The sequence below is a fragment of the Callorhinus ursinus genome, unplaced genomic scaffold (assembly GCF_003265705.2).
Source record: "Callorhinus ursinus isolate GAN/ISIS: 27379988/994484 unplaced genomic scaffold, GSC_fseal_2.0 scaffold9, whole genome shotgun sequence".
In the NCBI taxonomy this organism is placed as follows: domain Eukaryota; kingdom Metazoa; phylum Chordata; class Mammalia; order Carnivora; family Otariidae; genus Callorhinus; species Callorhinus ursinus.
The window spans coordinates 5,425,695-5,452,299 of record NW_027397071.1 but is presented as its reverse complement, the minus strand read 5'-3'; the positions used below and the strand labels follow the sequence as shown (position 1 = coordinate 5,452,299).

The following is a 26,605-nucleotide window of genomic DNA, read 5'->3' as shown; positions in this document are numbered from 1 at the left end:
GAGAGATACAGGGATGGAAATGATTTGAACAAATGCCTAAAGAACTTATCAGATTAGGGCGCCTAGGTGGTTCAGTCGGTTAAGTGTCCGACTCTTCATTTCGGTTCAGGTTGTGATCTCAGGGTCGTGGGATCAAGCCCTGTGTGGGGCTCTGCACTCAGTGTGGAGTCTGCTCCAGATTTCCTCTCCCCCACCCTCTTCTTAAATAAATAAATTAAATAAATAAATAAATAAATAAGAACTTATCAGATCCTAGACAAAAACTATCTGTCCCTCTGGCCCAAAACCACATGTGGAAAACAAAAAAATATCTGGTATGGAGGGATAAAATAATCCTGTGCTCCTCCATAGTACTAGTGAATTAATTTTATTTCCCATGCTAAGTATTTATTTAATACCCTTCCTCACATCTCCCCCAAATCCCTGCCAAACCCAGAGCAAATATTTAAATTCTAACTTTTGAGCTTTGTCCCTGCTAGTAACGCTGAAATGTATAATTCATCCATACAGGACAGAGTGTAATCCTGAGGCCTTCATAATTTGTCAATAATGTCATGACGTAGTAATACTCACCTGTTGCTGTAACATCTGTGGGGCTGCTTGCCTAGGGTGCTGCTGTGTTGTTGTTGTTGTTGTTGATACAGGTGCAGGTGGTTGCTGCATTCTCATCTGTTGCAACTGCTGATGTTTCTGTGCATACACTTGTTGTTGCATGTGCTGGAGTCGAAGCTGTGCTAAGTTAATCTGTCCAGGGGTTTTACTAATGTGGTTTGTCCCTGGAGGAACTTGCCCAACTACAACATTAGGAGTATAACCAGGAGCTGGTTTACTCTCTATTACTAGATTACCTGAAGGATTTAAAAAATGAGAATAATTTGCATATAAATGATTATATCATCTACTTTGTGGATTAGTCACTATCTTTTCCTCTTTCCTTTGACAACTATCAGCACCAAAAGCTTCTGACAGTACAGCAGAGATGGGAGCTAGGTTTAAAGATAATGAAGATCAGAAACATAGTCCAAAGCCAAAAAACTGACTTTTGAGGTGTCAGAATAATATATTACCTGCCCTTTTTCTTTATTTACACAAATGCACAGAAAATTAAAGATCTGAAAGAGATATTATCAGAGGCGGCCCACATAGTCAAAATCAATTCTCCCGGACAGACTCAAGGATACCTAAGATTGCTAATGCTGATGTCATCTGCCTCTGAATTGCCAAAGTCTGCAGGGCAGAGTAGGACACTGCTCCAAAACTGTCTGTGGAAACATGGAACGTTTTAACCACTTATGTCGCTAAAAATGACAATTTTCCTTGCTTCTTACTGAGCCCAGTGTTTTCTAGGAATAGAAAGCAAATTTTAGGAAGGTTTGATATAAGGCAGAGTCGGCAAACCTTTCCTTTAATGGGTCAGATATTTTAGGCTTTGCAGGCCACATAAGATCTATCATATATTCTTTTTTTTCATTTGTTTTTACAACCCTTTAAAATGTAAAAAACAAACTCAGCCACCATGCCACACACCGTTTGCCAATGCCTGATCTAAGGCTATAACCAAATTTTAATACACACAAAGATTATTTTTTTACAGAAAGCCATCCACCTCTGCTTTTACAACTTCCAATGGTGAGGATCTGACTATTTTGAAAGTGAGTTTACTCATCTGTAGACAGTTCTAACTGTCGGGAAGTTTTTGGCCTTTGTTGTGAATTGAGCTGTTTGTCTGTCTCCCTGTAACTTTCACCTGTGGTCCGCAGGTCCACACTGTGGAGTAACTAGAGTGAAGTCCATTTCTCTTCCGTGTGGAAAAGAGCTACTCTTATCTTTCAAACATTCCTCAGTACATGACTTTCAGACACATCAGCATCCTGGAGGTCCTCCTCTAGTGGACAATTTGGTACAATTTATATACAAACTACTAAGCATCTAATAAATTCTTCCAGAGAATGAAACCCCATTTGCTAATAAGTTTTTGACATGAAACAGTCATTATTAATTTTAAAAGATGGGGAAAAGTTAGCAATGACACACATTTTTAAAATCTACACATAGGAGATTCTCAACATTCTTAAAGATGTCATGAACACAGCTCAAGTTCCCAATGAGGAACATATTTTCCAAGAAGTTTACATGTTAGAGTGAAGTTTCAAGTCTCTAAAATTTGCTTTAGATGTTTTCTCCTCCTAATTCAGTGAACCCAGTTACATTCATAAAACTAATTATTTCTCACCTAAATTGACTACATTCTTTGCCCAGAAGGTGGGATCACAATGGAAACGAATTGCTCCATTAGCAGCAGGCACAGGATCACACCGTGCTTTCAAAATATGGCGCAATTGAAAAGTAATCTTAAAGGGAAAAAATTCACATTAGTCTTAAAAATTATAAGTATCACTTGAGAAAACATACATGATAAAGACATAAAAAGCTCATGTAGCCCCACAAATCAATCTCAGATGAGACAGTATGTGTTTAAAAGGCTATCTATATTAGCAATCAAATGCACATGCTTGAACTTCTGACATTTCTGGTGATAAAACTACATTATGATGGTGATAAACTACTAGGTACATTACGATACTAGGTATCTTCAGGACAGTAAATACTGTATGATTCCATTCGTATGCGATTCCAGAAAGTGAAAGAAATCAGACTATGGTTGCCTAGGGTCAGGAGCAGAGGGGAACAAGGACACTTTTGTGGGTGACAGAAATTTTCTGTATCTTAACGTGGCGGTGGTTACACTTGCAAAAATACAAAATCTAATACTTTACCCAAGTGCAATTCACTGAATGTAAGTATCTCAATAAAGTCCACTTAGAGACCATAAATATACTATACTATGTATGTGTCTCACCAGTCGCTTGCTGTACAGTAGTGCTGTGCTGCTGCCACTTGCAATTGCCCAGTTTGTAAAGTTCATAACATGCTTCACCTGCCGGGAGAGGCCCGTGATGTCGTTCTGCTGCTGCAGTAACTTCATCTGTCTTTCTTTTGTAACATTCTGAAACAGAACAAGAATTCAATGACGAATTCTATATGAAAAATTCAACTCACAATTTTTATTGCAAATGAACACAATACCTACATTACTTTTTAAAATTAGGATAAGTTGGCAAGCACCTCATTATTTAATGAGTCTCTGATCAAAAGAAAAGTCACTAACAAAAGCGGAACTAAAACTTAAGTTCCCTAAGCTAACAAGGGACATTCCATATATAGAAATTAATGTTAGTTGATGTCTCTCTTTTCCTTCAGAAGATAAAAATATTTTTATTAAAAGCAGTATCTATTATTAGGCTGATCCAATACACAGAATCTACGGCATAATGAGCTGACCTTTAGAAATATGATATACTCAACTCTACTTTTCAGACCAAAGAAAATTTTGTGTTGCCAGTGCCACCTACTGGTGCAGCATGAGGCTAGAGTTAAAATCTCTTCCTTTAAATACTTTAGACAAAATGAGAAACGTAAATTCCAAAGTTCTAAGAGCAGAGTTAGGGAAACTTTTTTTAAAATGACAAAAGTTCATAAAAGAACAAGGAAGTCAGTAAGAGTTGAAGGACCAATTTTGGGGGAAATGTTGCAAAGGAAAATTAAACTATCTGGGAACTAAAACTCCTAGAAGCAATATAGGTGATGTCCTATACACTTTAACATTTGGCATGCCAAACAACCTATCTACTTGGTACTTAACCATTTTTCTTAATGCCTCAACTTGATTTATTGGACAGATTTTTTCCTAAGAAAACAAGTTGCTCATTTTGTAATGTAAAACAGGGGATAAAAGTATTCAACTGATAGAAGCTTGATTCACAACTTCCCTGGAAATCACCAAAGCTTAGGAAAACTTCTGTTTTACAAAGTTTAAGAACATTTTACACTAGAAAACATCTATCGTTTAAATTCAGCATATTAGGAATATGTGGCAGATTTATCATTTCGTATTTTTGTATATTTTAGTATTAAGATGCATCTTTTCATTCAAAAATTCTTGAAACTGTTTAACATTATTTTAGACTATAGTTAAAAATGTATTTGCAGTAACTTAAAAGGTTATCAAAAATAGTTGCTGCTCAGTGCTCTCCATTCACACAGTCCTTTTGAAAACAAAAATCTAGTAGAATTAAATGCATCAGCTGGATGTACGACAAGAAAGAGACCTCCAACTTTTAAAAGTATGTGCAAGAGTACTTTTAATCTCACAACTGTGTCTCAATAAAAAGATGTATTTCAAAAGACTAAATTCAGAAATAGCACTGCCAACATCATTTCTTTCATTTGTATGTAACTATGTCTCTAATATTTCTACAATGTTCTATGAAGGACTGGAACAGAAAAAAAACTGTGGAAAATGTGAGGTTAATAGTAATGGAAGTTAAAAAATCAATTACATAGTTTAAATTGCTACCATTTAATGGTGCAGAAAACGCAACCCCATATCATCTAAGCCTACTAAAGAGCACCAAATCTTGAAAACCAATGAACATAGCAGTGGTCAGTAGAGGCGACTCTTTGTTTAAAACTTAATTTGGATTTCACAAATTGACTGATTCTTATCTAGAAATTTATATCTACATATTAATCTCAAAATATGCAACAAAAAATACAACAAAATTATCAGTAAGTTTAAAGTTTATAAATTTCAAAATGAGCATTTTTAGCAAAACTATGGAATATTTTTAAAATAAAGTGAAACACACAAAGGACTCAAGCAGACTCCCAATATACATTCACATGTTAATAGTTAAATTGAGGGCCTATCTTGGGGGGTGGGGAGGATGTAGCAGGTTGGCTTTGTCTTAGTTTATATAACATTTTAGTAATAATTCTTTCATTCCTAAGAGGACAACATTATCTCCTAATTTATACAGCTAAAATCAGTATTATTAAATTGGGCTGCAAATTAACTAACTCAATAAAGCTCTATTTTCCAATAGAAAATGAAATAAAAAAATGTTTTTAACTTTCTTTACTTCCAGGCCCCCCCAACCAATCTAAAAGAGCTTTCAATAAACATTAAAAACAGCTAAAGAGCAATAGAAGCAGTTTTTGTTTTATTTTGGCTTTGAACCGTACCTCTAGCTGCTGTAAGAGAGATTTTCCTTTCTTATTAATTTCATTGATAAGGGTGAAAATGGCCACTTTAATTTCCTGTTCTACTCGTTTGTTAGTCTCATTTACTTCTTTTATCCTGAATAAGAGAAATGCATCATTAGGTTATCAACTTATCCTATGTCTCTGAATCATCAACTGTTACAGAAATTCATCCAACTGGGCACTTAAAGCGAGTAATTAAAATTAAACCTTTGTCAAAATGTACAATTTATGTTTCGGTAGACCTGAGCACTCAATTTGGTCCAAACAAGTTATTTATACAAAGAACGGAATATTTAGTAATTTTAAATTAAGTTCATAAAGGCTAGTTTATTAGTCTAGATGGAAATCTCCTTTAGTTCCTATGACCTGAATGTGATATATAAACATCTGACATCAACATTTGTTGGCTAGTGTCAAATCTGGCACCTTGGATCTACTTAACACTTATCAAGAACATGTGCAAAAGAACAATGAATGTTGCAAACAGTAATTATCTGTTGAAATAACAGGAATTAAGCTTAGAAGCATTTATTTTCTCTTACAACTTAACCACTTCAAATGTGGGTTCTGATACACGCCCCCCCCTTCCCTAGCTTCTTCTCAAAACAGTTTTCCTACTGTACAGAATTAAGGGTATAAAACAACTTCAATCCATTTTGTAAAAGAGTTGTCAGACGTTTTAGAATAGGTATAAGCTCCCATTTTGGCAATGAAAAGTTTTGGTTGCAGATATGAAATAGCTGATACCTATTTCGGAGGGGGGGGTCCCACCAATATAAATATGTAAAATGTTCAACAATCAAAGAAAGCAGCCTTCAACTTTTACATTCTACTTCTTTAGAAATTATTATCCATATTTTCAACCTCTAAAATGTCTTTTATTTGCCCAATTCAAATTTGAGTAACTTTAATCTGAGTAATTATAATGTAATTTTCCCTCCTTTGCCTATACATCAGCACATGTTTGGGCACTTATTTGAAAATTTTATTCAATTCTGTTCTTATCTTATTAAAGTGAGTAGAAGATGTCTTTTTAAAAAATAAGAGTGCTAATTACTATTGATAATGTAAGGTTCCAACTTAAAATGATTCAGCCAAAGACTAAAATCATTAAGCATGCTAAAAGCAGAGAACAGTTAGCCATAGTCAGATTCTCATTAGATTTAAGCACGTCTACTATATGTTCAATTGTGAAGAAAGAAATCAATGTACATTAAAAAATGGAGATAGGTCATTAAAGAATGTGCCTAAAGGGAAGTATTATCGGAGATTTCAATACTTTAAAAAAAAAAATCTTTCTGGAGATGAAATCATTAGTCTCCCCAACCCTCTGCAATTTTATAACACATAAACTTCTTGTTCTCCTTCTCTACACAGATTCAGAAACACATATATAAAATATGTACAAAATATTTGTACAAAAATACGGGACACCATATGAATCAACTCACTATCCTTTTTCTGAAAAGGACATTCATCTGTTATTTATGAGATGGTAGCTACCACCCTCTCCAATATCACCCACAACAGAGCAGTATCACTAAAACATCCTGACATTTTCGTAACAATTAACCATCCATGAATAGTTTATGTAATATATTAGTGTAGGTATATACAGTTGACCCTTGAGCAAAGTCGGGGTTAGGAGCACCTACCCCTATGCAGTAAAAAATCCATGTATACCTTTTGACTCCCCAAAAACTTAGCTAGTAGCCTACTGTTGACCAGAAGCCTTCCTGCTAACATAAACAGCCGATTAACACGTTTCATGTTATATGTATCACATACTATATTCTTAACAATCAAGTTAGCTAGAGAAAAGAAAATGTTGTATTTATTGAAAAAATATATAAGTGGCCCCACAGTTCAAATCCATGTTGTTCAAGGGTCAACTGCATTGTTACATCTATAACTTCAGAATAGCCTTTGTTTTCTTTTGGTATCACTTCAGAAGATGAAAGTTAAGATGAAAGTTCTACCACCTTATGGTCTAATATATAATGTACTATTCATTCATTCATCTATTTAATACTTTTGAGTATCTACTGTCATTTTTAATCATTTTAATCATCATAAATTAACTTCAACATTCTAGAAGTACCTAAAAGTCTCAATATTTGTGAAACTGAAAAATAAATACTTATTAACCCTAGTCACACCTTCAGGAATATACAGATTTTAATTATGCCAGCTCCAAGTGTTCATCTTTCTACACTGAGTCCCCACCTTGTTAATGTACTCTTTATGGAACCTATTCCAACTTGCCTTATCAATAAATTTAGTTCATTTAGAAATGAACCTGAATAAAATGTTTAAATACTGATGGTATTATTGATAAACAGCAACAGTTAAAATCTGAGGGTCTGCTATGTGCCACAAACTGTGCTGTACATTCATCTTATAATAACACTATTAAGAGAAGTAGTATTTTTAATTCTTGTTTTACAGATGGGGAGGTAAATTTAACCACCATTCTTCATATCCTCTCCTCTATACTATGTCTTCCACATAGTTAAAATTTGTAATTCAACTCTCTACGTATTAATTGCTTTTTCCACAGTTATTTAAGGCTTTACAGAGTCTAGAGTTTTGTTGATTATAAAATAGTCAAAGACGTATCTTAAAAGTATTCAAAATTTTGGTGAATTAAATCTTAACAAATATTATTATCCAAATTCAAACTTACATGATTTACCCTTCCAAAAATGTTTTCTATATATGCTTAATATAATATAGAAGGAAAACATATGTAAACTGGACCTACTGTGCTATTAATTCTTAAAGTGAAATTATGGTTTTAAGGCAACACACTTACCTATTCTGCACCTGAGTAGCTGCAAAATGAACATAATTCTTCTTCTCAAGAAGCTTAGCCAGTAGATTCTCAATTGCACCTTTCTGGTTTTGAAAAGCTTCTTCCAAAAACTGGTATCTTAGAACAAAAACAAAAACTACACTTAGAATGGAAAATTTACCATTAAAATTATGAAAATGAATTGCTACATGACTCAAATGTAAGACCTTACTTAAATGATGGACATTCTATGCTGTCCTCACATACCTTACCTCAACAGCAACTTTTAACTACCAATCCCTTTCCTTCTGAGCCAAGCCTGAGAAGCCATTTTATAAGACTAAAAAAAATTAAAAACTATTCAAGTGCTCTTACATCAGAATTTTGATTCAGAATTACATTTTTTTTAAAATCCAAATATTGGAATAAGTTGTATACGTTTTAAATCATAAAATATAACATTACAGAAAATACTTTCAAAAGTGGGGAACTACCCGTAGTTTTAACATCATAAAACCACTACTACCACTGTAATATATACTCCTTAGCCTTTTTATTCCGTATTCCAAAATACAAGTATATAGAATGTATGTGCAATTTTATATCTGACTTTTCTTTACCTTGTCTTTACAATCACCATCTGAAACAGTATTTCAGCGCTCCCTACTAATCAAATTTTTCTAAGACTTGAACCAATTAAAAAATCACCAACACCAGTTTTATTTTAACTTTGTCAATGTGAGTGGTGTTTATTACTTCCTAATATTATTGTGTGAAAATTTACACTTGAGAGTAAAGACTACAGTTCTTTGGCTACTAGGAGGGTAGAATGGTTTTCTTTCCTAGTTTTAGTTCCTTTGTGTAAATTGTTCATTAAGTCAACAAATATTTTTGGGATTCTTCTGTATGTTAGGGATACATGAGTAAAAAAAATCCATTATTGTTCATATTCTTGTAATAAATAGGTACACATATGAAATGATACCATACTGTGATAAAAACTATAATGGAGATACATATAGTCTGCAACAAGAACACAGCCTTAATACCAAGGAAAGCTTCACAGTGAAGTCAGAATAGTATTATCATATGCTACATACAGAGGCATATTTAGGGAACTACAAAGACTTCAATTTAGCCAAAGAAAGCCAGGCAAAGGTCAAAATATGAGATAATAATTAATAAAATCCAGAATCAGCCTGTGAAAGGCTGGGTATGCCATGCTAATGTTTGGATTTTACCTTCTTAGTAATGAGAAGCCCTTGAAAAATTCTAACCAAGATGTAATAATCAGATTTATGTTCCAGGAAAATCGTCAGACAGAAATATAAAAGATAAATCCGAAGAAGAAAGAACAGGATGACCAGCTAGAACTCTATGACAGTAGCTCAGATAAGGTATCAGAATATAACACTAGCTTACATAGCTGCACAAACAAGCTTGAACAAGGGACTCTGTCAGAGAGATCAGCACCTTTGGTAATTTGGGAGTTTACACGCTCCAGTTAATTTAAGGTCTATGGTATGCCCTAAAAATTAAATGCCTAGCTAAGGCACAGTCAAGAGAAGGTCACTGGAAATGAGCTCAAGATACTGATAAAGTTACAACTGTCTATGTGGATACTGAAATCACTAAAGGCAGAAATTGAGATGAAGAGGAAGACTATGAGCATCTACATGTCTGTGTCTTCAGTGAAAGTCTCGTTTAAGGTAAATTTAGAAGAAAAGGTTAAAAAGTTGTGAATGCTGAGGAAAGTTTGGTAAGATGAAGGAAAAGTTCACTTAGTGCTCAGGTTCAAGAGGTAAAGGAAAAATGGAGGGCAGTAGAAGGCAAAATGTATGGCAATATGAGGACTGGTATAACAGAACATTCAGCAACTGAGGTTTTTATTTTGTGCATTGCTTTTAAGAATTTTATTGTAGTAAACCATACTTAATAAAATTGGCCACTTTACGATTCTTAAGAATTCATTTTTAAAGCAAAACAAAACAAAAAAACAAAACCCAAACCCTGTATGTAAAGTCTAATAACACTTTATCGTTTAAGATATTAAACAGCAAAAAAAGATGTGGGTATTTTAATTTTAAATTAAAACTATCAAAATTAATTAAAACTATCTACTGTCAGATAGATAGGTAACCCAAAGATAGTTTCATTTCATTCTTTTATTGAAAAACATCTGATTTATTCCATATACCACAATTTCTCTATGTCAAAAATAAAATTTTACTTTGTTAAATCTGTACAAATGAAGTAGGAATATGAGATTACCATGCTAACAAGTTACCATTTGTGACTCAATGAGCTTTAAATTGAGATGAAGAAAAGAACTTTTGACAGAGTTTGATTATGTCAGTAAATAGAAAAGCACTTGGTAGAAAGGTCAACTAGTATCATAATTCACAAAATTTTAATTCATAAAATTTAACCCTGTACAAATTTATTTCTCTTCTCACCTCAAAATAAGGGTTTCAGAATCCTGTTTCTAGAAATATCTTCTTGATTTATGTGAACAAGTACTAAGCAAACACACTATGATATACCTACATTTAAGTATGTGTTCTTTCCTCCCCTTATACAGGAGTTAACATTTGAGCTGGATGTTTAAGGATGAGTAAGAGTACTCGGAATAAACTTGGGAGGAAGGTAAGCTCTCCCACTGGGGGGAAAAAAAATCTGAATGTATATTAGTTCATAGTTCTGAAGCGATCTGTCCTTTTCAAGGCTAAGGAAAAGAGAGCAAAACCAGAAAAGTAGAGAAATATGAGATGCTAAAAAGACTTGCACATTTTGCTTAAGTTGCATTCAGATAACAAATAATAGTGAACCATTAAGGAACTGAATGAAAAGTGATACTCAGATTTGTCTCTGTTCACTTGATTAATTTCAATTATATAATTAGAAGAAAAATACTAACTGGATCTTGAACAACAAAAAAGCAACATGGAAGTAGTTTTGGCTACAACTTCTGATTCTCCTAGCTAACAGAATAACTAACTCTGCATTTTCATTTTTAGCAAATCAAAATTATTGTTGAAATACTTCAGGGGCTCCTGGGTGGCTCAATCGTTAAGCATCTGCCTTCGGCTCAGGTCATGATCCCAGGGTCCTGGGATCAAGCCCCTCATGGGGCTCCCTGCTCAGAGGGAAGCCTGCTTCTCCCTCTCCCACACCTTCTGCTTGTGTTCCTGCTCTCACTGTGTCTCTCTCGTCAAATAAACAAATAAAATCTTTAAAAAACAAAAGAAAAAAAAGAAATACTTCAGAAATGGGGAGAAAAAAGAATAACCAATAAATGGATTAAGTATAATTTCCATTAGGGGCGTCTGAGTGTTTCAGTTGGTTAAGCGTCCCAACTCTAGATTTTGGCCGAGGTCATGATCTCAGGTTCCTGGGTTGGAGCCCCAAGTCAGGCTCTGAACTCAGTGGGGAGTCTACTTAAGAATTTCTCTCTCCCTCTCCTTCAGCCCCTCCCCTCTACATGCTCTCTCTCTCTCTCTCTCTCTCTCTCTCTCTAGGTCTCTCCAAAATAAATAAATAAATCTTTTTTTAAAATATAATTTTGAGGGGCGCCTGGGTGGCTCAATCGTTAAGCGTATGCCTTCGGCTCAGGTCATGGTCCCATGCCAAATAAATAAAATCTTTTAAAAAAATAAAATAATAAAATATAATTTTGATTAATATGTAAACACACGAAAGCCTTCTCTTAGCTGTTAATCTTTTATATGAAGTAGAAGTGATTCTTAACCTGGGCTTCAACTCACAGTGAGTTATATTCAGTATTTCAAAATGTGTAGGTAAAAATTACAGATGCCCAAGATTTAGTTAGAATAGGCAGGCTAGGTAAGACTTTCTGTGCTTTTTTTTTTTTTTAAGATTTTTTTTTAAGATGTGGGTATTTTATTTTTAAATTTTTTTTTAAATTAAATTAAAAATTTAAATTAAAATTATTTTTTAAATTTTTTTCTCTCTCTCTTGAGAGAGAGAGACCACAAGGCAGGGGGAGCGGTTGAGAGGGAGAAGCAGACTCCCCACCGAGCAGGAAGCCCAATGTGGGACTGAATCCTGGGACTCCAGGTTCATGACCTGAGCCAAAAGCAGTCGCTTAACCAACTGAGCCACCCAGGTGCCCAGACTTTCTGTGCTTTTGATTAGAATCATAGAAACTCAGGATAATATATAAACCACTGGTTATGTAGTTTAGAACAGAAATTATCATCATGATTATATGTTTTTTATTATTGAGAAATTATTTAATGCAGTTTGCTAAGAAATTTTTGAAAACATGGTTGTCAGAAGACTGGGAAATGAATAAGGGCTTTTTTTTTTTTTTAAGATTTTATTTATTTATTTGACAGAGAGAGACACAGTGAGAGAAGGAACACAAGCAGGGGGAGTGGGAGAGGGAGAAGCAGGCTTCCAGCAGAGCAGGGAGCCCGATGCGGGGCTCGATCCCAGGACCCTGGGATCATGACCTGAGTCGAAGGCAGACCCTTAACGACTGAGCCACCCAGGCACCCCATCATCTTAGTTTATAACGAAACTGAATATGCACTTTTTAGCTAGTATATAAGAATTCTGACTCAGTATCTTTTTTAAGTATCAGTATTTTTTTAAGATCTTTAGAGAGAGAGAGAGCACATGTGTGAGTGGGGGGAGAGGAGGAGAATCTCAAGCAGACTCCCTGTTTAATCACTCCTTACACTGTACTTTTAGGTACTTCTCTGTATATATATGATACTGTCTTGTGATTTTAAAACTTTTAAAAGTATGCAGTCATTAGTGATATGCAATGAATTCTTCTATTTACCAGGAAGTATTCAAAGGGTAGGGATACGGGGTGCCTGAGTGGCTCAGTCGTTAAGCATCTGCCTTAGGTCATGATCCCAGGGTCCTGGGATTGAGCCCCACATCGGGCTCCCTGCTTGGCGGGAGCCTGCTTCTCCCTCTCCCACTCCCCCTGCTTATGTTCTCTCTCTTGCTGTGTCTCTTTCTGTCAAATAAAGAAATAAAATCTTAAAGAAAAAAAAAAAAAGGTAGGGATACCACAGTAAACAAAACAAAATACGGTCATCGTCTTCTTCATTTCCTTACATTCTGAGGAGAAAACAAAAATTTAACTAGAGTTATGTGACAGAGAAAACACAAGTGGAAAAAAAAATCTAGATCAGAAACCCAGAAAAGGTTCTTGAAGAGTTTGTACTGAGATCTCAAAGATCAGAACCAGCCATGCAGAAATCATAGATGAATCATAAAATGATCAGAGGCATGTCTGCATTGCTGCAAAGGAAAATGACCAACCAATAGAGTTTTTACTTTTGTAAGAATTTACCAATTAACATTTTTGCCAACACACATCTCAACCAATCTGTCCCTTTGCCAAATGGATAACTGATTACTCTGAATGTTTCTTTCTCAAATCTTCTCTCCTGATATTCCTGTCATTCAAGCTCTTAGCCAAGCCCAATTCTTTTCCTAGTCATAAGCATTCATTCTGCTGGGTAAGTGAACCTGAGACTTATGAGTTCCTCAGATAATCTGACAGGCACACAAACTATAGTACTAAAATTAACAACTTTTTTTTAAGCAAAACCAAAAGGAATTAACTCTATTTTGGAGTTAATCACTCAAGTGAACTACAACTGAACCATATATTCAATCTCAAGACTCATATAGACTCCAAGATAGCAAGGACAGTCTCAGTTGTTTTTATTATTGTATAGTCATCACCTAGCATGGTACCTGGTACATGGTGAGCCCTCAAATATCTAATGAACAAAAAGAGCTAAATGAATACAAATACTGAAACAAGCTGCTTTTTCTCACAATAAATGTACCACATGAAAACAATATGCTTGGCGGCACCTGGGTAGCTTAGTTGGTTAAGAGTCCAACTCTTGATCTCAGCTCAGGCCTTGATCTCAGGGTCATGAGTTCAAGCCCCTCACTGGGCTCCACACTGGGCGTGGAGCCTACTACAAAAGAAGGAAAGAAGGAAAGGAAGGCAGGCAGGCAGGCAGGCAGGCAAGCAAGCAAACAATATACTTGGACAGAAAATCTTGATTTGTCACCATAGCTCTGAACCTGAAATTTGCTCCCTGAGAAAACTGATGGTACATATGAATTTACATGTCATTTTTACCGGCAATTTGGATTTTATCTGAAAGTCTTCGGGAACTTTGCAAGAATTTACAGAAAAATAATGGGTTTGGCAAAGGTTCTTCCTAAGTAGAGGTTATCAAACTTCACTGAATAACAAAAACCACCTGGGGTGATTTGCCAGTATTTGTAACATACATAAAAAATTTTGATACCCAGGATGTAATTTAAAATTCTTATTTAACCAGTCTGGAGTAGGACTAAGGCATCAGTATTTTTTTTTTAAAAGATTTTTTATTTATTTATTTGACAAAGAGACACAGCGAGAGAGGGAACACAAGCAGGGAGAATGGGAGAGGAGAAGCAAGCTTCCTGTGGAGCAGGAGCCCGATGTGGGGCTCGATCCCAGGACCCTGGGATCATGACCTGAGCCGAAGGCAGATGCTTAACGACTGAGCCACCCAGGCACCCCAACATCAGTGTTTTTTTAGAGCTCTCTAGGTAGGTCTACATCTAGGATTGAAAAGAAAAATATCTGCTCTAAAGCTTATTTATCCATCTATCCACCCATCTATCCATTTTTCAATATAAAAGCCTAACACAAGAGAAGTTATTTCTCAGGAAAATATTTTAGAGAAATTTCACTTATACAGCTCCATTCAAGTGACTTCCATTATAAACTATCTTGCTCTTTAACAAAAATGTCTGGCATTATATTTTAAGTACACTCTTTTAAACCATAATGATCCTAAAAATCTACAAATGCCACTATACACAAAACCTCAGACATAGAATCAATGAACTCCTCACAAGTCATCAGCCAAAATCTGGGCTGTATATGTACAGAATGAGATTACACAAGGCTTAACAGAGAGCAGTTGCTATGAAGTTGACGGTAGAACAGAGAAACTAGAGGTCAAGCAGTTCCAGGAAACAGAATTCCAACTGAGCTAGTGGGGGAAAAGACTTTGTCCATCTCCCCAGATACCTATCTGAGAAACCAGAAAGCCACACCTTAAAAGAAAAAACTATACTTGGAACAAATTTTATCCTAGGCCTATCCTGTCCTAAAAAAGCCTAAAACCAAGCCCTCTCAAGATCTTCCAGGAAACAGAATTCAGAAGTTGAGTCCAACCAAGTTAGAGAGGCTGGGGAAATACATTGGGCTTTCCATAGATCCTCCCTGAAAAAGCAGAAAACCAAGCTTACCCAAGATCAAGGTGATCAGCCAGTAATTTAACCCCCCGACAGAACAACAATCAACAGTCTACAAAGGAAAATAAAAGAATCTAGTTTCTATAATGTGACATCCACAACATCCAAACATGAATTCAAAAATCACTAGGTGTTGGGAGCACCTGGGTGGCTCAAATGGTTGAGCGTCTGCCTTCTGCTCAGGTCGTGGTCCCAGTGTGCTGGGATCAAGTCCCACATCAGGCTCCTGACTCAGCGGGGAGCCTGCTTCTCCCTCTCCCTCTGCCTCTCCCCCTGCTCATGTACTCTCTCTCTCTGTCTCTGTCTCAAATGAATAAATAAAATCTTTTTTTTTTAAAGATTTATTTATTTGAGAGATAGAGAGCACGAGAGGGAAGAGGGTCAGAGGGAGAAGCAGACTCCCCGCTGAGCAGGGAGCCCAATGCGGGACTCGATCCCGGGACTCCAGGATCATGACCTGAGCCGAAGGCAGTCGCTTAACCAACTGAGCCACCCAGGCGCCCCATAAATAAAATCTTTAAAAACAAAACAAAACAAAAATCACCAGGCATCAAAGAAACAGGGAAAAAAAATTTTTTAAGTAAAAAGTAAAAACAAAACAAAACAAAACCCAACAACAGAATATAACTTCAAGAAAATAAAGAAAAACAGTTCAGTAGAAACTAACACCAAGATGGTTCAGATATTCTATTTAGCAAAGACTTTAAATAGGTTATTGTGTATTTGTTCAAAATTTACATGAAAACATCTTTTAGTGAGTGAACAGAAAATCTGAGCAGAGAAATTAAACTACAGAAAGAGAAATGGAAATTCTAGGAAAGTGCAATAATTGAAATAATTCACTACATGGGTTTGGCAGCAAATGGAAATGGTTGAAGCATTAGTGAAAATGAACACAAATGGAAAGTTATAAAGTCTGGAAAAGAGAGAATAGATTAAAGGAAAATGATCCAAGCCTCAGGGACCTGTGTGACAAAAACAACATATAATTGGGAGTTTCAGAAGACAGAAATAATGGGGGGGGGTGTTTAAGGAAATAATGGCCACGTTCCCAAATTTGATGAAAACCATAAACTTATAATTAAAGAACGTCCGTGAACCACATACAGGATAAACAGAATGAAATATACACCTTAAAACATAATAGTCAAATGGTGAAGACCACAGAAACACACACTCTTGAAAGCAGCCTGAGAAGCACCAAACATTCGGGTAAGAACAATATGAATGATACCATTAAAAACAAAGGAGGCCAGAATACAAGGTAATACAACTAAAAATGTTGAAAGAAAACACTGTCAATCCAGAATTCTGTAACTAGTGCAAACATCCTTCTAAACTGAGGATTTTCTGATGAACATAAGCTGAGAAGATTAACTACAGCAAACCTGCAAAACAAGAAATGCTGAAGGATATTCTTCAGGACAAGGGAAAATAATAAAATATGGTTAACTCATATAAACAGGAAGATATAAAGAGAAACAGAAATGGCAATAAATGGAAAAATATTTTTAAAAACTAGGATTTTGTTTTTCCTTCTCATAATTTCCTTAAAAGACAGCTTTTATGGGGGAGGGGGGGAGGATAGTGTGTACACACGGCAGGGGCCAGAAGGAGAGGGAAAGAGAGAATCCCAAGCAGGCTCCGTGCATAGCACAGAGCCCAATATGGGGCTGATCCCACAACCCGGAGATCATGACCTGAGCCAAGACACCCAGGTGCCCCAAAGACAGCTATTTTTTTAAAGAAGGCATTGTAATGTAAGATTTATAAGATATGTATGAATAAATGATATGGCATTAGTATAAAGGAATGAGGGTTTGATAAACTGAATCATCCTTTTGTATTCATAAAGTAGGAAATACTACAATACTTTAAGAAGGCTTTAAGTTAAAACTGCATATCATTAGCCCTAGAGCAATCATTAAAAGTAATAGAATTAGAGGCGCCTGGGTGGCTCAGTTTGTTAAGCGACTGCCTTCGGCTTAGGTCATGATCCTGGAGCCCAGGGATTGAGTCCCGCACCGGGCTCCCTGCTCAGCAAGGAGTCTGCTTCTTCCTCTGACCCTCCCGCTTCTTATGTGCTTTTTCTCTCTCATTCTCGCCCTCTCAAATAAATAAAATCTTTAAAAAAAAAAAAGATAATAACAATAATAATGATAGAATACAGGGTGCCTGGGTGGCTCAAATGGTTGGCTGTCTGCCTTCAGCTCAGGTCATGACTCTGGGGTCCTGGGATTGAGCACCCTGTCAGGCTCCCTGCTCAGTGGGGTGTCTGCTTCTCCCTTTCTCCCTCACCCCCTTATACTCACTCGCTCTCTCTCTAATAAAATATTTTTTAAAAAATAATAGAATTAGAGCTTAAAAAAGCTAAAAGCGGATGTAAAATTAATCAAATACCAAAAACAGTTTTATTAACTTGAAACATGGCAGAGGAAAAAAAAAACAGAAAAATAAAAAACAAAACTAAATGGTAAACTTAAACTTAACCATATCAATAATTACATTAAGTGTAATGGGATTAGGGTGCCTGGGTGGCTCAGTCAGTTAAGCACCTGCCTTCCACTCAGGTCATGATCCCAGGGTCCAAGGATCGAGCACCACACTGGGCTCCCTGCTCAGTGGGGAATCTGCTTCTCCCTCCCCCTATGTCTCTCCCCCTGCTTATGTTCTCTGTGTGTCAAATAAATAAACTCTTTAGATAGATAGATAGATAGATAGATAGATAGATAGACAGACAGACAGACAGACAGACAGGATGGAATTAAACATTCCAATTAAAAAAGCTAGGACCTGGCTGGTTCAGTTGGAGGAGCATGTGACTCTTGATCTCGGGGTCTTGAGTTCAAACCCCACGTTGGGTGTAGAAATTACTTAAATATTAAAAAGAAAGAGCAACGGCCTCCAATTAAGAAACAGAAGAAGCAGCCCTCAACTACTTACACAATTAAAAACTGATTTCTATGAAAATACACAGATATAACTGATAACTCCTATATTCAGGCAGGTCTACCACCTCTTTTTTTCCTATATCTAAATTAATAAGTATTTGCTGAATAGATGAAATGTCTAAATGTGTGTCAAATACCAGTCTAGGCTCTTCAGACATCATGAATAAAACAAATGCCTATCTTCATGAAGCTTATATTCTAATGAGAAGAACACAAAAAATAAGTTTGTAAATTAAGAACATATTTAGAAAGGGATAAGTGCAATAAAAAAAAAAAAAAACCTGAAACAGAATAAGGAGAATTAGGGGTAAAGGGACAAATTGCAATTTTAAATACAGTGATCAAAGTAGATCTTGTTGACAGTTACATTTAAGCAGACTTGACGGATAAATGGAAGTTCGGTATGCAAATAAGTGGACCAACAGTGTCCCAGATAGAGAAAACAGGGAGGCGGTAGCATCTCTGCCATGTTTTAGAAACAACAAAAGCCAGACTGAGGGGGGAAAGCAGTAGTAGATGAAATATGAGCATATAGGCCACTATAAGGAATCTGACTTTTACTCTGACAAAAGTGGAGAGCCACTGCAGGTTTTGAGCAAGGAGTGAGTCTGACATGAGACTGTTCTAGTAATTAAGAATAAACTGAAGGAGGGCAGTATTACAAGCACAGGGATGACTTTGGAGACGACTGCAGTCATCCAGGCCAGAAATGATGGTGTCTGAGACCAGTCTGGTAGCAATGGAGCTAACAGCAATGAGACAGTAAGAAATTTTGAGATTCAGGGATAGATTTTGAAAAGGGAACCAAAAAGATGGCTTTTTTTTTTTTTAAAGATTTTATTTATTCATTTGACAGAGAGAGAGAGAGCGATCACAAGAAGGTAGACAGGCAGGCAGAGGGAGAGGGAGAAGCAGGCTCGCCCCACTGAGCACAGAGCCTGATGCGGGGCTAGATCCCAGGACGCTGGGATCGTGACCTGAGCCAAAGGCAGCTGCTTAACTGAGCCACCCAGGCACCCCCAAAAAGATGTTCTAATAATTTTGAGTTCGGGTATGAGAAAACAGTGGAATCAATGATAGTGCCAAGATTTCTGGCTTATGCAGTGGCAAAAATGCAACTGCCACAAACTGAGATAGGGCAAGGCTGCCAGTGAAAAAGATTTGAAGTGATCAGTTCTATTTTGGATACATTATATTTGAGAAAGCAGACACTCAAGAAGAGATGTTACAGTTTATAGAATAGACAAATCTGAAAGTTCAGGAGAAGAGTACTGAGCTAGAAATAGAAATTTGGACATCATCAGCATATGGATGGTATTTAAAGCCATAAATCTGTAGCTGCAGATAATGAAGTAATGCCTGGCACATCCAACATTAAGAGATGGAGGAAAATGAGCAAATGAAACTGAGAAGTAATCAGTGTGGTAGGAGGAAAACTAAAAGAATGTGGTCTCTTGGTAGCCAAGTAAATAACATGTATTAAGGGGATGATCAACTATGTCAAATGTTGCTGATGTGTCAAGTATTAAGATGATGACCAAGTAATGACCTCTAGATTTAGTAATGCAATGGTTACTGGTGACCTTGAAAAGAACAATGTTGGTAAAATGTTGACAGAGAGCATGGGACAGGAGAAATTAGGAGATCATGATTATAAGTAATCCTTTCAAAATATTTTGCTGCAAAGAGGAACGGGGACAGCTGCCCGCTGGGAAAGTGGATTAAAGAGAAGTTTTACATTTTCTTTCATTTTTTAAAGATGGAAGAAAAAATAGAATATTAAAATACTGGTGGGAATAAATGCTAGAGTGAAAAACTGACATCAGCAGAGAAAGCCAAACTGCTGAAGCAATTTCCCTGGCTGTATGAGATGAGATGGAATCTAAGTGTATAAGGAGAGAAACTGGCTTCATAGAGGAAGAGAATTCAACTAAGATAACAGAGAAATGAAAAATGTGGGTGCAACTGCTTGGTAGACAAGTAGATGTGGGAAAGGAAGTCTGCAGAAGTTCTCTTTGTATTGCTTCAGTTTTCTCAATGAAGTAGGAAGCATTGCCAATATCTGGGAGTGAGGATGAACAATGAAATGTTGACAGGAAACAGCGTTAATGCACAGTATGACTGCCAGGTAACATTAAGAGTCTATTTGAGGTAAGTGGTCATGAACTGAGAATAAGACCAGTTGGTGTCATGATGTTCAGCTGCATAAGCAAAGCATGATGGAAGGAAAGCTGGGTTTAATCAAGACTGTGGTTTTACCTAGAGACCTCAACCAAGTGGGATTCAGGAGTCAAAGCTAAATGTGAGGGAGTGAAAATGATTAGCCTGAAGTTAAACTGGAAAAGGGTTAAGTGAAAACATAAAGGACTGAGATAAAGTGGGAAAAAAAAAATAGTACTATCAATGGATTATAATAAAAGTCACTGAATGGTGAAAAACTGGAAGTCTGACACTAAGCAGAATGAGCTAGAATGATGAGATGTGGTCACAGAGAGGAATGCGTGAAATTGAATATAATTATTAGAAATGCCAAGGTCTAGAATACAATTATGGATGTGACTGGCAAACTTTAGAAAGAAGTTCAAAGAACACAAAGACTAGAATGTCTGAAGGATCAAAACTGCCAGGAATTAAGACAACAGTAGTATCTACAGATGACCTCTGAGTTAGAAACTGTTTAAGGGATGAAGTTGAATGACCCATGGGTTTTTATATTATAGCACCAATGAGGAATAGGAATGATAACGTAAGATTAAAGTTTAGAGATTTTTAGGGAGGGAGGAGGAAGAATGGTCTAAAAATAACAACGAGAATAGCTATGTATCTCCAGGTCCAGTGATACATGAAATATCAAAGAAAAAACAGCCACCAATTAAGAGGGCTGCAGGGGAAGCGGTGTCCTGGAGCTCTGTTTCCACTACAGCAGAGAAGCCACAGAAAAGGATTTAAAAAGAGACTGAAGATAAAGAGATCCTACTGATGACAAACCACGAATCCCAAAGAACAAAGTGGCAGAGAGACATAATTGTCATATGCAGAGCCTTACGGGAATTAAATTATGGCAGATGAGGGAAACCTAGGAATGTGGGACTTTTCTCAGGTGACAAACAGGGATAAAGAACACGGTAATGTTAGTCCTAGTAAATTTAAAGCAAATAACGATGGAGCCCCAGGCCCCACCCTTCTTTACCACCATTGGTAAAGAAGGGTGGGGCCTGGGGCTTCCTCTTATAATCTGTTAAAGGAGAAGAAATTCTATCAAGTCAACCACATCTTCACCCCACATAAAGGAAGAAGAGTCAGAATTGTGTGGTCTTAGAATCTGTGGGATCCCTCTCACTCTTAAGAGCTTTTTCTGTATCTTCACATAATAAACTTCTATCGCTTTACTCACACACACAAAAAAAAGGACCTGCAATTTTACTCATGACCCACATTTCAGGAGAAACAAACTCACTCCTCCAAATGTGTAAGTTCCATCTTGCCCCATCCTGAGAATTCACGGAACAGAGGAGACCTGAGAAGGCGCAGTAAATGTGAGGAAACTCTCTCCTGTGAGGATGGGGACAGATCTATGGGATGTCTTCTAAAATGATAGGCCTAAATAGTTTTAATCAATTTTACTTTTTTTTTTTTTTTACCTTTTATCATCTCAAATGATTTTTTTCTTTTTTTCTTTTTATTATGCTATGTTAATCACCATATATTACATCATTAGTTTTTGATGTAATGTTCCATGATTGTTTGCGTGTAACACCCAGTGCTCCATGCAGAGAGTGCCCTCTTTAACACCCATCACCAGGCTAACCCATCCCCCCACCCCCTCCCCTCTAGAACCCTCAGTTTGTTTCTCAGAGTCCACAGTCTCTCCTGGTTCGTCTCCCCCTCAGATTTCCCCCCTTCATTCTTCCCCTCCTGCTATCTTCTTTTTCTTCTTCTTTTTTTAACATATAATGTATTATTTGTTTCAGAGGTACAGATCTGTGATTACTTTTTTTTTTAAGATTTTATTTTTTAAGTAATCACTACACCCAATGTGGGACTCGAACTTATAACCTTGAGATCAAGAGTCACATACTCTACCAACTGAGCCAGCCAGGTGCCCCAGAGTTTTATCAATTTTAGATAGTGGAGAATTCAACATTTATAATACCATCTCCCTTACTTTTATCATGCCCAATCTAATTTTATCATTAAAGTAGTTGGTGTTTATACTATTTTAAGATCTCAAATTTAATATGGCCAAAACTTGACTACCAATTCCCTAGAAACACCTAACAAACCATGTCTTCCTATGGTCTTCTCCACATTAGTAAATTCAATCCTATCCTTTCACTTACTCTTAGTAAGCTGAAAGCCAAAAATCTTGGTGTTAGTGATACCCCTCTAACTCATACAACTCATACATCAGCAAATCCATACATCCCAGTTTCAGGCATCAAATCCAAATTCAAACTATGTGTAGAATTTGATCACATCTTACTATCTCCAATGTTAGCACTCAGTCTACACCACCACTATCTTGTGTAAATTACTGAAAACAGCCTCCTAACTAATCTCCTAATTCTTTGTGCCCCTTTAATGTCTCTTCACTACAGACAGCAATATCATTTTATTTTATTTTTTTTAAGATTTTATTTATTTGAAAGAGAGAGACACAGCGAGAGAAGGAACACAAGCAGGGGGAGTAGAAGAGGGAGAAGCAGGCTTCCCGCAGAGCAGGGAGCCCGATGCGGGACTTGATCCCAGGATCCTGGGATCATGACCTGAGCCGAAGGCAGACGCTTAACAACTGAGCCACCCAGGCGCCCCAGCAATATTATTTTAAAACAATACTCAAATCATTTCACTACTCAAAAGCTTTAGACTAAAACCCAGCATTCTTATAATGGCCTACAAAGCACTCAGTAAGTTGGCCCTTTCTGCCCCTCTGACCTCATCTGATACCAATCTTCCCCTGGTTCATTCCATTCAGACTATGTAGCTCCTCAGTGAAGTCAAGTATGCTACTATCTCTGGCCCTTGCCAGTTGCTTTCTCTATCTGAAACATGCTCCCCTGGCTTGCCAAGTTTAAGCAGGGTTGCTCCCATCTTCCTTCAGTCTCTACTCAAAGTCTACCTCATCATGGAAACCTTGTGAAACTACCCTATTTAAAATAAAAACACACATCCACATACCCTGTCCCGACTTCCCAGCTTTATTTTTCTTTGTAACCATCAGCATCTGATATATTTACTGTTTGACTCTTCATAAAAATTAGGTCCTTGTGGACACTGAGTTTAATTTGTTCAATGAAATATACCATGCCTAGCACTCAGTAGGCATGCAATTATTTGTTGAATAAATGACTACGTAAATACTGTCCAATGATAAGCCAAGGAGTGTAATCAGAATAATTTTATTTTTTGTAGAACTTTTTCCTTTGGAATTAATGAATGCCCTCTGTTCTCCTTTGTTTAACTTTTAATTTACCAATCCCTAATGAATCTCATTTTCCACCAGATACATCAAAAATTTGTCAATATTATTTTTTAAATGACCTGTAACAATACCAAATATATTAGAAGTGGTTCCGTTTTTTCATTTTTTTTTTTCTCCTGGAGATATCCTCCCTCTAATGCTTCAGTTAAACTACCTACTGTATAGACGTCATTCTGGGCATTCCAGAATTCATTCACAATTCACCATTTATTTCATGGTTGACTAACATTTTTGTGGATCACATTCTCTAATAGCACTCCAGAAAGAGGTGCATGGGAGGCAGTTTCTGAGTCCTTGCATGCTGAAAAATGTCTACATCTCACTCTCACATTAATAATTTAGCTATAGAAGGGGCATCAGGCTGGCTGTCAGTGGAGTGATTCTTGATCTTGGGGTTGTGAATTTGAGCCCCACTTTGGGGGTAGATTACTTAAAAATAAAAAAAAATCTTGAAAAAAATAGTAATTTAGCTACTATTGAAAATCTTTCCCTCTCAGCTCCCAACTTTTGAAATCAAGACAGCATCTTCTGTCTCCTGGTATTGCTATTTTTAAAGATCCTATTTAGATTCCCATTTCATTACATGTCGCCTACTTTGGAAACTTTGCTGATCTTCATTTTAATCCATAGCATACTGTCATTTTATGGTGAGATATACTTTTTTGTGGGTCTTTCGTTTTTTTACAATCAATGTACTGGGCACTAAATAGGTCATTTCAGACTGACAACTCTAGGTTCTTAGGAGAGTTTCTTGTATTACTTATCTGATCATTTCTTCTTCTATAATTCATATTGCTGGCTGTTGGTATCTTGTAATTTTCTTATCTGTCTTTTCTCTTTTTGCTCTATTTTCTAAGAGACTAACTAGAATTTATCTACAAAACCTATTTTTTATTTCAGCTATCACGCTTCTAACAGCTCTTTCTTCTTTTAATGATTTATTTTTCAAAGACTCTATCCTTATTTTGTGACCAGTAGCTTGTCATATCTTTAAGGATGTCATAATTTTGTTTGATTTTACATTTCCTTTTGTTCCTATATTATCTTATGCCCTTCATGGTCCTTTTATTCAGTGTCTTGGTCTTTTTCATGTGGGTGGCTATATCAATCAGAAATGTGTACAGCTGTAGTGACTAATAAAGACTCATATAACAAGACCAGATGTAGCTAATGGTGTTAGTTGATCAACATCAAAGCCACAATCTGAGATGATCTTGGCTTTACCTTCATGAGCATATAATGGTGTGACAGTACCAGGCACCACATCCTATTCAAGAAAGGAAAAAGCTGGGAAAAAGCTGACACCAGCAACATTTGTCCCTTTTAAAATCACAAACTAAGGGGTGCCTGGGTGGCTCAGTTGTTAGGCGTCTGCCTTCGGCTCAGGTCATGATCCCAGGGTCCTGGGATCGAGCCCCGCATCCAGCTCCCTGCTTAGCGGGAAGCCTGCTTCTTCCTCTCCCACTCCCCCTGCTTGTGTTCCCTCTCTCACTGTGTCCCTGTCAGATAAATAAATAAAAATCTTTAAAAAAAAAAAAAAGTCACAAACTAAACAGAATTCCACTTATATTTTATGGGAATAAACTAGGGATCAGAGCTACCCAAATGCCAGGAATGCTGAGAAAGGAAATATTTAGCTTTTCCATTCTCTATATTTGAAGGAGACAAGAGAGGGAAGAGTTAAGAATTCTCAACATAGCCCACAATGTATGGCATATGGCACATGAGGGTGGCTCTATTCAAATGTCAGATGATCCTTTCATCCATTCACATTTAAATACACTTTAAAAAAACCTGCTTAGAGTCATGTGTAAGAGCAGAACTTATGAAATGGTAGGCTTCACTTAAGGGAGTTTTCTTAATTAGAAATGAACCCTCAATGTCAACATTTAGAGGTCTTTTCTGATCACTTTCTCCAGAGAATGAAAAGGCCTCTGTAATTTCAGAGAGGAGGATAGCAAGGGATAATTAAAAAAAAAAAAAAGTCACTACTGGTACTCTGGAAGCAAGTCAGGGAAAGTGAAGGTCCCACAGTGTAATGCAGACTTACATATAACCTCCCTGATGTCAGCCATGTACCTCATCCCCACTCTCCATCTAGACCTAATATCGCCAAAGAGAGTAAGCCCAACTTCTATACCTATGAATTCTAAATCCTGATCCTAAATAGGTTTCTAGGAATTAAATCACATAGCTTCCTTTATATATCTCCTTTCTGCCTGCCCTTGGGTTGTAGTTCATTCAACTCTACTAGGACAATTACCATCAGGACCCACCATATATTCAATCCATTTCCCAGCTTTTGAAAAATTCACTGAAATATCCATTGGTGTCTCTTTTCTCATTTTGATTTTAAGTCTATACTTATTTTATTCATTTACTGTGAACAGAATTATAGAGGGAGGTGGAATAACCCCATGGTAGAGCGAGAAACCATGTAATGTTCAAAACTGTACAAAATTTCATAAAGTTCTATAGCTGTTTTCCTTTTTGAGAATAACCTCCAAGGCCATAAAGAATAAAGACATAAACACCAACAACTTCAATAAAATGTTTTTTAAAAAAGAGAAAAAAGAAAATGTATAGGTTACAATGTTAGTAATAACAGCTAATAATAGCTAAACTGATACTGGGTACTTATTGTGCTAAGCACTTTACAGGTAAAATTCTCATTCAATCCCTACAGCCAGCTTCTAAAGTTGGTACTACATTTTCTGCATTTAAAAGATGCAGAGAGGCACCTGAGTGGCTCAGTAAGTTAAGCGTCCAACTCTTGATTTTGGCCCGGGTCATGATCTCAAGGTCATGAGATCAAGCTCCACATTGGGGTCCGCGGGAGCTTGCTTAAGATTCTCTCTCTCTTCTGCTCCACCCCTCTACCTACGTGCACGCTCTCCCCACCCCAAAAATATGTGTGTGTGTGTGTGTGTGTGTGTGTGTGTGTGTGTGTGTGTGTGT

The 26,605-nt window shown here is 36.7% G+C and overlaps 1 protein-coding gene across 3 annotated transcripts in view; it reads right to left on the bottom strand.

Moving 5' to 3' along the window:
• Positions 1-26,605, bottom strand: part of TRIM33 (tripartite motif containing 33) — a 121,725-nt gene that overhangs the window by 28,829 nt on the left and 66,291 nt on the right. For all 3 annotated transcript variants that reach the window (XM_025872485.2, XM_025872486.2, XM_025872487.1), the window contains exons 5-9: positions 7,922-8,038; positions 5,086-5,200; positions 2,861-3,007; positions 2,234-2,351; positions 574-848 (exon numbers count right to left, since the gene is read on the bottom strand). In XM_025872485.2, coding sequence (XP_025728270.1) covers positions 574-848; positions 2,234-2,351; positions 2,861-3,007; positions 5,086-5,200; positions 7,922-8,038 — 772 coding nt within the window. The remainder of the gene's footprint in view (positions 1-573; positions 849-2,233; positions 2,352-2,860; positions 3,008-5,085; positions 5,201-7,921; positions 8,039-26,605) is intronic.